At 31.9% G+C, this 19277-nt stretch overlaps 1 protein-coding gene across 3 annotated transcripts; it reads right to left on the bottom strand.

The window, feature by feature from the left end:
* Window positions 1-819: 819 nt before the first annotated feature.
* LOC148598447 (uncharacterized) lies at window positions 820-15944 on the bottom strand. 3 transcript variants are annotated; one of them, XR_015918338.1, is made up of 9 exons: window positions 15755-15944; window positions 15057-15224; window positions 13621-13724; window positions 12300-12402; window positions 9903-10055; window positions 7488-7671; window positions 6252-6315; window positions 5716-5835; window positions 4692-4775 (listed from the first exon to the last, which is right to left on the bottom strand). XR_015918338.1 is itself a non-coding variant. In XM_088560150.1 (7 exons), exons 1-7 carry the CDS (start codon window positions 7597-7599, stop codon window positions 2184-2186), a joined length of 861 nt encoding a protein of 286 aa, XP_088416276.1. In that variant the 5' UTR covers window positions 7600-9896; the 3' UTR covers window positions 820-2183. The 3 variants fall into 3 exon arrangements, 2 of the variants coding, with proteins under 2 accessions (XP_088416276.1, XP_088416277.1); XM_088560150.1 differs by lacking the exons at window positions 6252-6315; window positions 9903-10055; window positions 12300-12402; ... (1 more) ...; window positions 15057-15224; window positions 15755-15944 and adding exons at window positions 820-2487; window positions 2848-2926; window positions 3252-3359; window positions 4942-4995 and having other exon boundaries at window positions 7488-9896; XM_088560151.1 differs by lacking the exons at window positions 6252-6315; window positions 9903-10055; window positions 12300-12402; ... (1 more) ...; window positions 15057-15224; window positions 15755-15944 and adding exons at window positions 820-2487; window positions 2848-2926; window positions 3252-3359 and having other exon boundaries at window positions 7488-9894.
* Between the last annotated feature and the right edge of the window lie 3333 nt (window positions 15945-19277).

Here is a 19277-nt window from a genome sequence, read left to right as displayed (position 1 = left end):
CTCTTTGACAGTTGTGAGTGCCATCATTTTCTATTTTATCAGCCATGCGCCGGTCTACATTTAGGAAATGGTGGTCAAAAATGTGTCTTGGCGTTTACGTTATTTTACTTTTAGTTTCTTTTGAAATGACATTGCTCTTTTACAGCGGATTTTATCACATTTGTTGTCGGGGCCTTTCAGAGCTTATTTCATCATGTTTAGTGTATGTTTACACTTGTTAGAGACATTGTTGACGATCTCTGTAAGTATATACTATAAAATTAATACGGTGATGTATTTGTTGCGTTTCACCATCTGAGTATCTGTTCCTTTTCCTATAAGTTGATTTTGCAGATTGTGCTTTGAAGCGTCATATGTAATAGTTCTTTGGTAAGTTTCTTATATAAGGACAAAAGATAACAGTAATCGTCAGTGGTAGAGAACTCGAAAAAGGATAGGATTTATGATGTTCAACTATTTTTGGTACTTAAAGTGTGTGGTAGCAATATGCTTTTTGTTAATGTTGGTGTTTACTGCAATCATGTTTGATCAAAAACATTGGATGTAATTACTTTGAAGACGACATCTATATTGTTTTGAGCTTTTGTCTACCGGTATGAAAACATAATTGCCATTATGAAAACAACGTTTCAAGATTAAAGACCTCGTGGCGTTCACCTGCACTGAAATGTAATCAAAGCCTTTTTGTACTCGTGTCATTCAATTCCTGGCCGAAACCCTTTCGCAGAAAATATAATGTATATGATATGTGATGGTTTCAGAAAAGGACAAAAGGCAAACTATTCATCAGGTAGAGAATAGGCAAAAAATGAAGCACGGTTTAAAATATTAAATGTATTGTACTTTCGTTAGAAGATAAGTAACAATAATGGCCATACCCCTATTTCACAAACAAAGCATATTTTGAAGTAAATAACAAAAATGCGATACGCATTGTTAAAAGGATGAAGAAACTGTTTTAATATGGTTTTAGATGTTAGTCATTTCATCAATTTTAAGTTTTGTCGATAACGAAAACCTGCCAGAAAGTACAGAATTAAAAGAAATCGTCAAATTTCAAAGGACGCCGCAATTGAAACTCATGTTTATATTCGCCGACTTGGATTCTTATTAAAGGTGCAACTAGAAATTATAGACAATATTTTTGAGTCAAGTTGGCGGACACAATCAAAATTAAAAAAAAATGTTCCACAAAGTGCCAAGTTTTGGCATATTTGACGCACAAGAAACAGATTTGTCAAATGTTCACATCATATTGTTAATTCTTGAAACATGATATGCTTATAAATGTGATTTATATATGATATACAACAGAAACACAATACGTTCCCTATCTCTAATGTTAAGTCACGCAGAAAGCCAAATGTGGGCTTTATCGTACTTTGTCCTTTCTGTTTGACTTATCTTAGGTACAAATGTGCCTGTACTTTTCCTTTTAAATTTAATAATTGTACAGCTATTATTCCGATAAACGTAGTATAGTATATGGTATTTTGGCCCTTTACTAGGGACTTTACCGACATATTTTTCTAAATAACGCGACCAGAGGAATCGAATCAGAATATATAGAATTTTCACAGGAACGATCACGTGGTTTGGATTTTGAAGTCCTCGATCTTCAAGTCTTTCAATACTTTTTTGGACGCAATTGACAAACGTTAGCGATAGAAATGCACGTGTTCCTTCACCTTTTATACTACCTGCTTATGATCTCTTAAAACCGACATCAAGAAGAGTACAGGTAGTCAAAATTACCACTACAAAGAACTTAATAATTGCAATGAAATTTCATGAAAATAATCACAAATGTGTTGCTATAATGATCTGTGAAACATATAATGATGATCATACATGTATACATGTTTAATTACATATAAGAATAGTTTCACATGAAAGTTTGCTTAACAAACCTTTTTGTTATGATAATGCGACAATAATCAGTCTTTATTAAAACAAGAAATAAAAAAAAACATATTTCGGAATGAATTTGTCTTTAGTAACATATTTCTTTTTTTCGTTAAAGTCATGTTAGCATAAAATGATCGTAGTTATCCTCGCCATTAATTTCCTTGCGAATTGATAGTCCTGAACTTGGATATGAAGAATATTCATTTGATCCAGTGTTATACGAAGTGTCATAAATATCATTTATGTCGCTCGATATATTACCACAACTGTCGTAATTAACCCATACCTGTATCATACATATCACAGACAGTGTCTATTTTTCTAACCAACATATTTCCCAAACGATCGTATTCACCTTCGGGCAAGTCAACGTATGTTAATTTATTTTCAGATTTCCCCTGGATGTCGCTTCTTTGCTTGTTGACATTTGCATAAACATTGTGTAATTCCAATTTATGTGGTTCCTCCCCATCATTCTGGTTCGATATAGTCATGTTTGTAGATAATATATTATCAATAATAGGACAATTTCGTTTCTGGACAAATTCAGGAGCGTTTTGCTCTTTGTTGACACCAAACCTGTGTGTTTGATAAAAAATTATGCACGGCAAATATAATACAATAAATATTTAACCTAGAAATTATTTCATAAATATTGATATAATTTGATCAATGTGTTTTACGTTTAATTTTTTTGTCCTTTTTTTTTGGCGTGTGTTCATTTTACAGTATGCATATGCAGAATGGTTGAATAGTTCGTTGGACAAAGGAGTGATAGCATATCAATAATAAGAAGACAATGCACATCTTAATTAAACACATAACAATTGTGAACAGAAAGATTCCATATAAAAAGTACCATTGTTTTTTTATTCTATTTCGTGTGATCAATACTTAAACACAACCGAGATATCTTTGTAGGAGCTACATGTGTTTTACCTTTTTCTTAGAAGGACAACAATCACTAAAACAATACCCAATAGAAGTGCACCCCCTGTAACTCCACCTGCAAGTGGTCCTGTTTTTAGAAAACGGTAAGAAAAATGTGTTTTGTTACAAGAAAGCATATTTTATAATTATTTCAATACTTTATACTTTAATGTCATTTCGTATGCTGATAAAATATTCAATATAACAATAACATTATTAATTGATTGAGAGATAACGTTTATTTATTTTTTTTTATTTGAGCAGTACATGTACAGTTAACCTTAAAATATCTGCAGATTGAACGGTATAAGCAAGTTTTTTTTCTACGTTCTTGATTTAGCTATATAAACCTACACATTTGTCTTAGAAAAGTGTTCAGATTTCCTCAAAATATTCTTATATATATATATTACCTATTTTCTTATTTCCGGTTTTGTTCTCATTCTCGGTAATACCTATGGATGGCTTTGTTGTCGTTTTTTGTGGTTCATGTACTGAATTTGGTGACAGATCTTTGTTTTCTGAAAATATAAAGGATGACTTGCTACAATCAAACTATATACTTTTGGTATATAAAAGCTATACAAAGCGGCATGAGAATATTAAACATGATACAAAAAACATAATACAAGCTAGATGTCCTTGTGTTTGAAGATAGTGGAAACCTTGACTTGAAGGCATGATGGTAACACACTCCCCTATTAAGCCTTATAAATAATATGTTTAAAAGGAACGTCTCACTAGTAGAAGATATTATTAACTCGCCTTGGTAAAATAAAGTCATATGTCTCAGTTTTGTGTTCATCAAAACCTGAATTATTACTCCTTTTTGTATGTATTCCTATTTCCTTTCGTTTTTATATTCATTTGTTTTATTAATAATTTTGTTTTCCTTTTTTATCTAAAAGTAATCTAGATTTAATCTAATGTCTTAACAAATTCATTATACATTTCTTTAACTAACATAGTTTAACTCAATAATAACTAATACTTTGTAGATTTCCCTATGACTTACAAAGTTGTTTGTAACTGAGCTGAATTTGGTGAATCTATATCCGTGGGAGAAAAAAAAACAATAGAAGAAGTTTGTTTGCTTTGTTTTGTTTTGTTTTTTTTTATTGTTTGTTGTTTAACCTAATGCAAACTGTATTTCATAATGGTGGCCTAGTCACCGTAAGACGGCGATAACGTCGAGACCACAGGATAGTGTTTGTCGCTTGCTCAAACCACAAAATGAATGCCGAAAATTCTACCCTACCCAAAGAATACAAGTGCACTTGATCGTCATTACAACAAAAGTGCAAGAATCGCGCTTTTTAATTCCGCAATTCTGAGTACAGATTCGTTAGTACTTAATCAAAAAAACTGTCTGAAACGTAACTTTGTGTAACTATACCAGATAAAACGTTAATTATTATTATTAAGTGTTTTATAGGTTTGCTTTTTTTTTCTTTTCTTTTTCTTGTATCTGATTTGGTTCTTGTTTTGTTGATTTATTATAAGCAACTCAAAATCAGTGATCATGGTAAAATGTTATTTTCATAAGAAGTTGTTAGTTTATAGACTTCAATGAACTTCAATGCACATTTTAAATTCAATTTGTTCCTAATGGAAAAGCTTTTATACAATAAGAGTAATTTTTAAAGCTGTGGGTTTTTTTTAAATTTTGAACATACTTTGAAATAATGTAAGACATATTAAATGAATTGATTGTGGTATAACGTTTCATATATTTCGAGGCGAGAAACTCCATGCATGTGCATCCACTTAGTCATGCTAGATCCGATTATTATGTGCCTGTTCACATTAACCACAGTTGGCATGCCCTTGGTTCAGTAAATTGATGAACTCACGTTTGAATATCATACGTTTTGTTGTACTCTCAGCTCGAGATTTTGTGTGCTTTGATGACGGTTTCATTGTCGTGGGCCTCTCACCTAATAAAATAAACTGAAATGATTACATCAATCGCTTTTGTTATTCATCAATCTCTTCATATGTTTGTGTATTTGTGCTTAACGTATTTAACTTTGTTGAGTTCGCATCTCGTTTTGGTATATGGTCTTCTATAACAGCTGTACACAAACAACATCAAAAACTTACCTTGTGTTAATGCTACACGTCTAGAGACAGAGTGATTTGAAACAGGCGTTGTAGCTGTGAACAATAGGACAGGAAAATATGACATTTTGGTAGACTTATGCACAGTTACTCTTGTATCTTTTATTTTTGACATGATACATTCATTTTGTTTTGCTTTTGCAGTTGTTTGTATTTTTTACACTCATCAGATTTCAAAAAGTTTTTACGGCTTATACAAAATCTTGTTTGAAAAATTGTTCCATCAATTAAGTGTAGCTGATTAAACGGAATATGTTACCCACAATATAGCTTTATCAATGAATTACAATCTGATTTTAATAGGAGAAGCGACGAATGATATTCGCATCAATGTTGCCTCAAAAGTGTTGCTAAAATTTTAACTAAGAAAGCCAATGGGGAGTAAAGTAAATAGGTCACTCCATCATAAAACATTTACACGACCACGAAACAACTAATTTGTCAAAAAAGTAGTTTTTTTTAACTATCTACAGATAATTGCAAAAAGAAACCAGAGATAATTATAATGTGAAGGACCAGGAAAGGCTCCAAAAACCCACCGCAACTATGCCTCCAGTCCCAAAATTGCAGAATTTGGATTCAGCGTATCAGTTTCTTCTCCAAAAACCAATTCCATCCTAATCGGAATATTTTGAAGTTTTGCGGATAAACCGATTTTCTTGGCAACAGCACCTATTTAATCAAATCGTCACGAAACCTCATCAGTTCATTTTCACCCTAGAAACCACATTTCATCCATATCATAAATAAACACACCTTCTGTTGCACAAAATACATTGTTCGTAACATTACAATCACAATCTTTCGTTTTGTAGGATCCATTCCCAAACCACCCGCATCTACAATTTAGTAATGATTTTGAAACTGGAATCGGATCTGAAATTATCAAAAGTATATCTATGTTAACAACCATCGATAATACAAATCAGTTACATTGAGTAGTTATAAATTTGCAAATACAAATGTAATATATGTGAACTGAATACATTTTTTTTCACTTGCATACAATTTCTCCATTATTTCGAGCTATAGTTTGAATTTTATTTGCTTGAGATTTCGATTTTGCACGCTGTCTTCGGCATGATTAGGTATGATTTCTTGATTTACTAAATAAAATTTAAAGCATTTTGCCTTCAATAAACAAGTATACTCCGAGAAAAAGTATAAATGGAAGCAGTAAAAATTTCTTGTCCACACAAAGACAAAATGGTGCATCCAACTTTCAAACATTTTGCAACTTGTGAAGTCAGCAGAATATTTATAAACATATTAATTATGAAAACAATACTAACTTTGTCAAGAAAATTTGCGCCAATGATTCTTATTAGTAGCCATCTACTTTCAGGTTTCCATGAACTAAGTATGAAGAACAATACTGTGGGGGTATTTTATTGAATAATATGCAATAATTTAATAATTTAAGTCTCAGGTCCTAAAGTCTCAGAGTGCTTGGCAAATGAGTGGTATAGCGTTTCAATCATCAAAATTCCAGGTTTGTGGCATTCACGTTTTAAGCAAGTTCAGTTTTTTGTTTGTAGGAGTAACTATACCTGTCCTCAGTGCACGCCCGTATTTGATTTGGGCATACTTGATTCTTTTTTTTTTTTTATTTTCGAAAAAGGGTCGTCTTTTTTTAAATTTATTTTTGAAAGAAATGCCATTTCTCTTTGTTCGTGTGATTAAAAAAGAATTGTTGCCTTAAATTGCTTTTCAAAAGTAAAGAACGATGTAAATATAATATTTACGGGAAATATCGAGAAAAAACAATTTAATTTCATTTTTAAGGGGGCTATTTCGGGACAATATGCCGGATGACGCTGGCGGAACTTTTGTGTAGATCGTCTTTGTTCTCTATTTTCACGTTCAGGCTATGTTTTTGGATTGTACCGTATATATATTATCCAAATGCTGACGTTTCGGATTTTTTATTTGATTTCATGGAGAGAAAGCATTAAACCTTGTGGAAATGTTTGAGATCACAGCAACACCATTACATAATAGCAAACCGTCTTGTGAAAAGAGTCAAACATTTGGTTCTATTACTTCTGATCATGATTAGAGGTCACGTCTTAAAACGCGTTCATATAATACTGGAATCTTTAATATTGATATCATATGGTATTTTGTGGATAACTCATCTCCGAATTTGGCTCACTATTTCGTTATGTTAAGTTTTAGTACTCCTATACTATTCATTTCGTGTATTAAGATCTCCCGTTTTTTTGGTTTTTTTTTTTTTTTTGTTTTTTGTTTTTTGTTTTTCTTTTTTTTTCCCAATGTTGCTAATTCTTTAAACACATTTATGAAAAATTAGTAAGTTGTTTGTATTCAGAAACGAAATTAAGGATTGATCGTAAAAGAATTAGCATATGAACTACTAGAAATTAATACATAAATGCAGCTTCTTGTAAAACTGGAAAATTAGCTGACTAACCGTTTGGCAGTTTGGTCTATCAATGTAAGTTTCATGTGACTTATTTATTTTTTAAAGGTTTTTGTTTCCTTTCATGAAATAAAAGAATTATTACCTTCGAATTGAATTTCATTTCTAAACGTTTTCCTTGTTACAGCTAACCAAAAGTCAGTTTGTGCATTCATTCCATTAATTGCACAAAAACTACTTAAATTGAATGGTAACATTGATGAATTATGTTGTTGGCAGTTCTGTTCAGCGGTTAATTTTGACACTCCATTGTTCCATTGCTCCAGATCCTAATTATAGTAGTAGAAAATAATCTGTAATGCAATCATAACCCATTTCAAATAGAAGATATTCGCTGTTTACGACATTATGACATTTTATGCCCCTGGCTTTCCTATGTCATCTACTGCTCCTTGAAAAAAGGATATTTTTTTCTTATTAATTAGTAATTACTTCGCGACACCTTTGCTATTTACGATGTTAGTCTATGACATGTTTTGAATCACAGTTTCATGGACTTGTCACGCTTCCATACATAGAATGAAAATTTAAGTGATTGATTTTGATAGATTGTCCCGAGCAGATATTGTATTGCACAATCTGAGAGTGAAATGTGATACTCTGCACGATATTAGATAAAATATGGATAAAATATTCTTATTATCAATAAGTATTGAATATCCCAGACAACTGTATGTGTTTGTACATATAAAGTGCCCTTTTGTAAGTTTATTCAATGCAATTACTGAGGGAAAAAAACAGTATACTTAAATAATTCACATGTGACTTTAAATTTATTTTCCATTCATCTGTTTACATCTACTGCTAATTGACATTAATCTTGTCTATTTGATCAAAAAGAAATATAATTGACGACTATTTTAGAACATAGTTCTGTACAAATGCGGGGGTATAGTGCATGGTCGTTTCCTTGGGATTAAAATAGCAAGTAAATATTATCATAACTTATTCTTTATTACTATTTTTCTTGGACGGCTCGATATTTGCGATTCCACATCATCGACGATGAATTATGATCAAAGGCTAAAACAAATTCGATGTAACATTTGCTATATGACAAGGCTATACAACAATGTACGTAACATATTGATGCTATGTGATGGAGTCGCATTGTATAAACAAACGCATCGGAAAAAATTGGCATACCAGATTTATCACAATTTGTGTCCTCAGAGATGGTCGGCGATCGCTGAAAAATTCCCCAATGGCAGCTGCCAAATATCAGGCGAAAAAGTATTCTTTAGAAACGAAACCATGGAGGAAAGTATCAGAGACCTAGATCAACATTATGTATTTGTTGATACTAGTCTTTACTGCAAGTGTCCTTGTTTAACACTTGAAAACTTAAAAATCCTAGTATAGTATCGTACAACTTCATGCTGTGACATATCAAAGACATAAGTTATTAATTCAATCACAAGCAACATTGCCTTATAATTTATTACATGATTAAAGGAGTAATCAAGGAAACCAAAGTTATAGTGGTAATCAAAAGAATGTAATCCAGGGACAAAGACCAGACATGGAAAACAGACATACACAACAAAGAACATAAAGTAACTAAAATCATACATACAAAGTAACGAAAGTAAATGAGCAACTCGGACTCCACCAAAAACTGGGAGCATGGACCAAGTGCACCGGTAGGATAAGCTTCCTCTGCTTTTCTAGAAACACCCGCCGAGTTGCTCATAAAAAGTCAAGTCCGGGGTAGACAAACGAGGGAAGGAAAACTATGACCAGTTGAATAAATCAGTTTTCATGGTGCTGATGGATACACCATAACGATCCACGAGTTCATGATAACGACCATAAAACTTCTGTAGTGATGACAACATACCCCTGTTCCAGAAATCTATTTGTTGGAGCTCTAGCGCGATACAAAAAGTCTACGAAGTTTCGGCAAGCTCTGGCATAACGTATGAGTTGTGATATGAACACTCTATACGCAGGAGCTGAAGGGATGTTGCCACAGATGAAAGGAAAGTTGACAATTCTGAATGAAAAGTCATCACTTTTGTCGTAAAGTTTGGTCAACAGTTTTCCTTTATCATCGATTTCTAAGTGTAGGTCAAGATATGAGGCCGACTTTACAGTGTCTGTAGTATCCTTTATGTCAAGTTCTTTTGGGTAGATGCGATGTATCAAATCTCCGAAATTAGGCTTTTTTAAAGATAATACGTCATCTATATAGCGAAACTGAGATTGAAAGATCTAGCCAAACGATATTCTTTCTTTCTGATCAGATCAGCTATAAAGTCAGCCTCATAAGAGTGAAGGAATATGTTAGCACATAAAGGAGCACAATTTGTTCCCATTGGAATGCCGACCGTTTGTTGAAAAACACGTCCACCACACTGGACAAATATGTTGTCAATTAAAAATTCCAGCATTTTATAAACATCTTCCTCTGTATATTTGGAAGATGATTTGGAATTATTTCTTACAAAGTATGAGGAATCTCTTCCAAGAACTATAAAAAAATAATATCAAACTTTACTGCATTTGACTGCTATATTGTAACCACCATTACATGCTGAAGCCCTGTAGCTTTTCAAATCCGGAACATATGTGGGCATATCCGGCGCCTGGTTACGGCATTTGCCTATCCTACATGTACCAGATTGGATATTTTCATACGAATCTGTTATAACTGTAAAAAATACATTATGCACTCAATTGTACTTCACATTATCTGTGGATAGAAATTGGTAAATATAACAGAAATCATGGTTAAGTGTTGAAGTGTAGAAACCTGAAACATATTTATGTAAAGATAATAGAAAGTAATCACTTTCCTCGTAAATCGCAGTCTGAATACAACGACAAGGCCACACACAGTGTCGCATGCGACCGACCATCTTATAAAACGAATTCAAAGGTGTACAAAAAGGTAACAATAAATTTTATTTCTTCAACCACTATATCTTGCTAAAACGTGTATAAAGCAAATAATGGTACTAACAAATGTACGTTTCTTGATCTTAGTATTCATTTCGATAATGGTAAACTTAATACTATCAAACGGCACCACCATATGCTATTTACATATCACAATATGTTCGATTTGCTTGTATTTGTAACAATGTTTCGGATTTTAACAAAATATATATTGATGAAACCGAGAAATTACTACATTAAGGTTTCCGGCATCACGAGCACGTAAAAGCATTTACATTCAACCGATACTAAGTAACTCATTCTAAAATGCAAACTTGTTAAGGATTAATACGTGCGGTTATCTCCCACCCTTTGTTTTACGGTAACATTCTACACAACGCATGAAAAGCTCGATACACACCAAAAAAGCTAACTGAACCGTGGGATAGGTTCACTCGTAAGGGATATATTTATGACATTGTTGTCAAATCGATACGGATAGCATTATGGTATTAATATTGGTTCGATCATTGGGTCTTTTCATCGAAAATAGAATACTATATTTAAAAGCAGTTTTTGACATGAAAAGGGTTGTGTCCTTATTCTATGACTCCTGATGTATCGTGGTTATAAACTTGTCATGGCAAGAATTGGGATTTATTTTATATACAATACGGACATAACTTTTTGTAGATGTAAACTAGTCTGGAGCTTGCAAGTCAAATTAAGTGCTAGTATTCCTTAGTTTGTACATGTGTGTTATTTATATTCAGTTTCTTTTCTTTATTTCCGTTTTAGCAAGGACCTCATACCTTAAATAATGATTTTTATATAATATATATGTGTTTTTTTGTGTAAGAGTTTTACACAGTGGCAAGAAAACATTCGCTGTTTACGACATTATGACATTGTATGCCCCTGGATTTCCTATGTCATCTACTGCTCCTTGTAAAAGAATATTTTTTCTTATTTATTAGTAATTACTTCGCGACACCTTTGCTATTTACGATGTTAGTCTAAGGCATGTTTTAAATCACAGTTTCATGGACTTGTCACGCTTCCTTACATAGAATGAAAACTTAAAGTGATTGATTTTGAATTAAACATAGATTGTTCCGAGGAGATATTGTATTGCACACTCTGAGAGTAAAATGTGATACTCTGCGAGATAGTAGATAAAGTATGGATAAAATATTCTTATTATCAATAAGTATTGAATAGCCCAGACAATTGTATGTGTTTGTACAAATGAAGTGCCCTTTTGTAAGTTTATTTATGTCCTTATTCTATGACTCCTGATGTATCGTGGTTATAAACTTGTCATGGCAAGAATTGGGATTTATTTTATATACAATACGGACATAACTTTTTGTAGATGTAAACTGGTCTGGAGCTTGCAAGTCAATTAACTGCTAAAAGTACTTAGTTTGTACATGCGTGTTATTTATATTCAGTTTCTTTTCGTTATTTCCGTTTTAGCAAGGAACTCAGACCTTTTATAATGATTTTTATATAATGTATATGTTTTTATTGTGTAAGAGTTTTACACAGTGGCAAGATTTTAAAGGGAGAAGGTTGTAAGCACGCAGAAGTACTTAAACCCGCCGCATTTTTTGTGCCTGTCCCAAGTCTAATATTTTTTACCTCAGTTTGTCTTGTTTTTTTTCACCTTTAGTTTATTTTTATGTTACTTGAGTATATAGGGACAATACTTTCGCTGTACCTATGTATAATGGTGTTTTATGGCAAACTGTAGCCTGCCCTTTTGCGCGATGGTTATCTCGTCGTTTATCAAAGACAAATAGGTGGCCTTTGGGTGATATTTTGTTATCCGGTGGGGTTGTTGGCTCTTTGACATATTCACAATACCTATTCTCGTTATACCAATATGTCCAAAAAGTAAACCCGAAAGAAGAATTATTATCCTACACCTGGACAAAACCGCGGATATGAGGAAGCTGTGCGAATCAGAACCATTTTATCTTAAATAGCTTTTGTAAGCATTTTAAGTAAATACCTTTGTAAACAAGAAATTCTTTAGCCTCTTCCGAGTTTATATTGCAGCTAACTTTGTTTACTATTGAGAATATATCGCTTTGCAAACACAAACACACATTTTCCTGTAAATAAGAATCCAGGCAAATAAATAAGAAAACAAAGTTTTAAGATTGCATTTGTCTTAAATTTAGTGTAACAAATCTTGTCTACAATAAAACGATAATTTAACTACTAAACGGCGTTGTCAACTATATTAAAAATATAATCAAATTCGACATTAAAATAAAACTGGGAAAATATTTTAATACAACAATACGACCTAACGTATTTAATATAAATTTGCCCAAATAAACGAATGTAAACTTGTTCCATATAACATTGCCAAATAAACGAATGTCAACTTGTTCAATATAACATTGCCAAATAAACGAATGTCAACTTGTTCAATATAAAATCTTGTTTTCATAATGTTTCGTACAGTTGTGGATGTACATTTTGTAAACTATTAAAATCATTTTTATATTCTTATAGCCTTATCTTGAAAACATCATGAAAACACACTGAAATAGAGCTCTGGTGTCATTGTTATAAATAAACTGCTGACTACGCCTTTTGTTTATTTTCAAACTGGTTCTTGTTAAGTCACAATGGACCCCTGCACTAAATTACAAATGACAAGTACGGCTATTATAAACCCGATACGACTTGTTTTAATTAACTAGAGGCCTAATATACAAACAAAATCACAAACATGTATAATATTGTACTGATATATGGTTTTTTGACGGGTATTTCACAACTTTTAACTACATATTCAACAAAACAAGTTAAGTACACTAGTTATCCAATTACACGTTTAAAACGAAGACAAATGTGTTTTGCTTTGTTTCGGTGTTTGTACATAGCCCACCATTCGTGAACTAGAGTATCGTCCAAAACTAGACTTTTAGTTTCACATTATGCGCGACACAAGTACACTCTAGTCGTTATCTCACTATCTTCTTCGTTCCTTATTTCAAACACGAAAAATGATCAATAAACTAAATTATTCTTAAGCAATATAATTTTCTTATAGAAGGCAATGCATTAAATTTCCATATTGCACCAGTGTAAATATATTCAATATTTATGACGTTATTCGTTACAAAAGTTCATTTTAAAGAAGACTTAATTATATTGCCATACATTAAAATGGTTTTCCACGAATACTGTAAACTCTTGCAATATAAACTCTACCCAGGACAATGTTCCTTAGTATTCATGATATAACAATATATCACATAGATATTTTTATTAGATGTAACAATAACATAAATTATCTTTTTTTCTGAATAAGTTACCTTGTATGCAAAAATTGAAGACATGGTGCACAAGATATAACAGATTCCAAATGATACATTATCTGTCTTCGTATTATAGTGTATACCATCAATATTTACACAACCTAAAATTAAGAAATTAATGTTTCCCATTTTACAATATAATGTTATTTGTTAGCCTAATGTATATAATAGAAATGTAAATGCCTTGTAACCACGTTAATTTAGATACTGTTAACGAATTATATAGTTTATATAATTGCTGCGGTTCCGATCTTTAATTTGTTTTATCCGTTTCGATGCAATGCTACAGTCACGATGTGGGGTACATTTTAAAGGCGACAATCAGAGGCAGATATTGTCTTTATGGACATGTTGTAGGGCTTCTCATAAGCGTGATGTCTAAATGCTTTTATGAAATGGCTATTGGATATAACATAACCAATTAGTTCACGTCATTTGTGTGTGTAACTTTCTAGTTTAAAATGGACAATGAAAAGTTTCTGCATACAAAATACACAAAATATAAGCAAGAACTGTTATTTATGCAAGTTAAACATGTTAAAACTAATCTGAAAAATGATCTTGAATACTTAAATGAAAAAAAAAATGTTTCTTTTGTACTTATTCATTCTGATCTTTTTACAATTAAGAAATTTTAATTTCCCTTGCCTACGGGGCGCTACCATGACCTATGTGGGTTGTTATGACGCTATTTACGTTTGTATAGTAAAAGTAAACAGTCTGAAGAAAGAGCAAATTTGGAACTTATTTCTTCTAATATCGAACCGGAGTACAAATAAAAGAGTTTGAGGCATAGCGTGAAAAGGAAATGACGGAAAGCATTGACGAACGATAAGGTTTGCAGATGGGAGTCTGGTGTTTTTTTTAAGAAACTTTGAAAAAATGTTTCGTGTTACTGGTAAAAAATCTTTTTGAATATTTATCTTTTTTTTCATTTTTGTACTTGCATGTTTTGGTAATAAGGAAACTAAACACGTAGAAGTAGTTACGGAAGATTCTTTGTTTCAATGTCGATCTACTAGCATTGGTATCAGTACCATACCGACTAAGCGACCTTTTATAAAAAAAAATGTATTTGACTTTTTTAGGCTCACATTGGCACTCAAACGATACAATTACGGGCATTTTATTTAAAACGAATCTTTCCGTCAAATTGTTTCTTACAATACAAGACACGCAAGTAAATAGAGTTAAATTGTTATCCACAAAGGTAATAAGAACTTAAAATACATGTAAGTACAGGCGATCATTCATTAACGAAAATTATAAACAAACATTTAGTTTAATTATTGTTTGATGAAAATGTAACAATTATTCTACACTATCTATTTGAAATGACAGATTATATTGAAACCTTATCAACAACTACACTGGTTGTAGGATATTATACCTGTAACTTAACCATAGACTTTATTTTATATATTTTAACATACCTACTAAACCAATCCACGGAGTAATAGCTGTGTACTGTGGCAACCAAAAGTCATATTCTCTATTCCATATTCTTCTTGTAATGTCTGTAATATTGTCTGAGATTGAAGAATTGTTCTTTTTGCATATTCCTGCTGCTTCTTCCCATGTTACCAGTTCACTAGGAACGTCTAAATTAAATATTTCCGTCTAATCTAGCGTAATATATATTCATATTGCTTAATTATCTACAGGATATTATTCGTTTCAATTGAAAAAAATACAATCATAACTTTCTTCGAATATAGACTTTTTATCCCATGGGAGTGGAACAAAGTCGTGTGTCAAGAAGATTAATAATGTATTTATTGGTGGAAAATGAAGAAACATACTCAATCATTCGCTTCTTTTACCATACTTTGATAAAGTTTAGTGTCTATTGATGAGAAAACACATGTGTAAAGCTTGTGAAGTTTACCTTTTTAAACAATTTGGGTTGTTCCAAGGAATAAACGTAGTTACACAAACATACAAGTTTAACCATAAGCCGTATGACGTAGAAGATAAACAAAGAAGTACTTACAATCGTAACAAGTACTATTCACTATCCAGTTATGCACTTTTCCTTTGCATTACTTAGAAATGAAGTTATAATTATCAATACATTATACTAAATAATCTAACAATGTATTTTTATAACATTATATTTTAGTTTACTCACAAGAACCAATTGACTGTGAAGTAGTTAAGAAATAAACAGTAATAAATATCCCAGTGACAATTATCTCCATTATATATTTTACAAAGTGTTACATTTGTTTTCAAGTATATCTAGAAGGAAGAAGATAACAAACGTGACATGACGATTAAAATTGTTTGTGGATATAAAAGGGTTTATGTCTACAAGCATTTCCTGATCAATATTTACTGAAGTTTAAACAACGAAAACGGAATGCTGACATGCAGAACATACAATACTATTATTAAAATAAAAGAGCAGATTTCTACCTAGAGAGCTATTTAAAGTACACACTAAGCTAGCTAGATTTGTGTTGAAATTGATCTATATCAAATAGTGTAAGATTCCCTTTTTAAGTATAAAGGCAGATAAAATGACAGGGGAGTGCACTGGACATGACTTTGTTAGTATTCATATCATGTAGGTCTTTTGCCTATAAGCCAACACAATTAAATTGAGTTTCTTTATTGCATAGAATCGCAGAAGTTTTGTTACATGTATAACTGTTATATTAAGTACGCATCACATATATTTGTTTGTAGGAACCCAGGTTCCTAATTTATTAAGTACTTGTTCAACGGTACAAAATGTTACCATGATTTTCGTGTGAAATATATTATACATGCATTCTATATGAGGTGCTTTGCGTTTTATATAGGCTTTTAACATTAACTTCGGTAATTGTATATGCGTGAATGCATACAATATTTCTTGTATATGTTAGAATAAAGATGCCCACGTAGTAATATTAGAAAATGAAAGCAGGGAAAGAAACAACAACAACCTTACTAAACAGTGAAAACATATGTTTACTACTGACAAGAATTAATACCAGTACAAATTTAAAATGAAAGTATTACTGTTCCTGTACAAACAAGATATGACTACAATAAAAAATCATTTTATTTCAGATATCTATCAGTCATTCACTTATACTCACTTAATCAATATACATTGTGATAAATCGACAGACAATACTCATTATGCAGGTATACATGTAATCGGCTAATCGGTTGTTATCGCGGACATTCGGTTTAACGGTGTTTTAGAAACATAGCGGTACTTAAAATGGACACTTTACTTTTTCATTTATAAACAACTGATACTAAAAATGCTGTATAGCTTGTAGTAATTGCCACCTAAAAAGGTGAAAAAAATATTAACACCTCTAGCACACCTGTAGCAAAGAGTAATCAAGGTAATCAAGGTAATATCAGTAATCAAAACAATATTATCCAGGGACAAAGACCAGACATAGAAAACAAACATACACAACAAATAAAGTAACTAAATTATGCATACAAAGTAACAAAAGTAATTGAGCAACTTGGACTCCACTAAAAACTGTGAGCATGGACCTGGTGCACCGGTAGGATAAGCGTCCTCTTCTTTTCTAGAAACACCAGCTGAGTTGCTCATAAAAAGTCAAATCCGGGGTAGACGAAAGAGGAAAGGAAAACTATGACACGTTGAACAAATCAGTCTTCATTGCGCAGATGGATACACTGTAACGATCCAAGAGTTCATGATGACGACCATAAAACCTCTGTAATGGTGACTTCAATGTAGATTCATAACACTGTTCCAGAAGTTTTATTGTTAGAATTCTAGCGTGATATAAAAAGCCTGCGTAGTTTCGGCAAGCTCTAGCATAAGGTATGAGTTTTGATATGAACACTCCATACGCAGGTACAGAAGGATTGTTGCCACAGATGAAAGGAAGGTTGACAAAACCCGTCATATGATTAACAACTCCCGAGAAATATTGTTGTTATATAACGTAATCTGTAAAATTGTGATATTAGAAAATTTCCTGTAATTTCATTTTAACACTGAAGACTTTATCAGCGTTTATTTTTGTCTGCTTGTCTGTTTGTGTTTTGTTTTCGTTAAAATAAGTAATCAGTAATTTTTTTTTACTTAAACAACACTAACGGCATATTTAACAACTGAAAAAAAAATATCATTAACTCATGGGTAAATGAAAAATATCAATAAACAATATATGTTGAAGAATCATAAAATGGCACATCTAATATAAAAACATGAGTTGTGGCATAATTGCCAATAAGATAATCAACAACTAAATACCACGCAATGAACAATTATATTGATGCAGGTCAACATATGGTCTTAAATGGCGAGAAAAGAAATTAATTATTGACTTTCACGTAACACAGCCACAACTGCAGCTGGAGACGACTAATATACAAGATCGCGTGAATCATCTATAAAATTAGCAAAGAAATTGCAATTTCTGAGTGAAATTACGCTTTTTAACAAAATCTCTCGTAGGTGAAATAACAAGATATAGAATCACAAGCTCACCAATTAAGTTCTGATAGAATAATACTTGTTTAGTATCAATAAATAACGCTTAGCGATCTTTACATTCACCAACTCTCGCAAAAACGATTTCATGATAAATTATTTTCAAATATATTGGTCTTTTGATTTTCCCTAAATACATGATCATGTTCTATTTCTTTTTCGTTTGATATTTATAACAATTATGTGCTGTGAATTTTCTTAAATTATAACCACAATTTACTGCATGTACATGACCAAAAAACATATGTATAAGAAACGATTCAAGGCAACATTCTCATATGTATGGGAATTGTTACTTTCAGAAAATTGCCAATAGCCCTTCAATTACCTGTGAGATGATTTATCCATAACATTTCCCGCCTTCTATGCATTTGTTTTCTTTAAAAAAATGTTATAACAATTTGAACAGTCACCTAGCATTTTAAAGGTATGAAAATTCGGAGGTAGAAAAAAAGGTCATGGAAAATCTTCATGTCATTTACGTTCATTTTCATTTCAAATACAAACGTCTTATTTAAACAAAATGACTCATTAACAAGACCCTGGCTCTAGACTTTTATCTTTGTAGATATAAAGTGTATTCACTTGAAAGTATCACTTTATATAATAATTCTTTATGTGCCCCAGTTGTTTTTAGGAGAAGCGATTGATATATTTATGTTACGGCATTGAAATTTGTTGGCGGAATTATTCTTACATGGAAATGACATAGTTGAAATATGTGTGTTTTTGTTGATATCTACAATAATTACGCAGACCTTTTTTTTTATCGCGCTTGACTTCTTACAATTATTCTTCTGGAACAGTGTTATGTTGCTACAAGATTACAAGATTAAAGTTATCACCACAAAAGTTATGGTCGTCATCATAAACTCGTCGATCGATACGATGTATCCATCTGCACCATGAAAACTGATTTGTTTACAGTTTGCCTTTTTTACCCCAGACGTTTTGTGGGCAACTCGGCGAGTGTGTCTAGAAAAGCAGAGGATGCTTACCTTACCGGTACACTTGGTCCATGCTCTCAGTTTTAGTAAGGTTTGAGTTGCTTATTTACTTTTTTAACTGTGTATGTATTATTTTGGTTATTTTCTTTGTTGTGCGTGCATGTTTTCCAAGTCTTGTCTTTTCGCTGGATTACATTCTTTTAATTACAACTAGAATTTAGGTTCCC

Source organism: Perna viridis, chromosome 14 (genome assembly GCF_037379345.1).
Source record: "Perna viridis isolate PV_CMFRI_1.1 ecotype Kerala chromosome 14, ASM3737934v1, whole genome shotgun sequence".
Taxonomy (NCBI): Eukaryota; Metazoa; Mollusca; class Bivalvia; order Mytilida; family Mytilidae; genus Perna; species Perna viridis.
This window is presented reverse-complemented; position numbering and strand designations above follow the sequence as displayed.

Coding starts and splice junctions, on each gene's coding strand:
- LOC148598447 (XM_088560150.1), bottom strand. CDS start 7,599: ATGTTACCATTCAATTTAAGTAGTTTTTGTGCAATTAATGGAATGAAT. Junction 4,776..4,941: donor ACGTGTAGCATTAACACAAG/GTAAGTTTTTGA, acceptor TTATTTTATTAG/GTGAGAGGCCCACGACAATG. Junction 2,488..2,847: donor GTTGTCCTTCTAAGAAAAAG/GTAAAACACATG, acceptor TCAAACACACAG/GTTTGGTGTCAACAAAGAGC.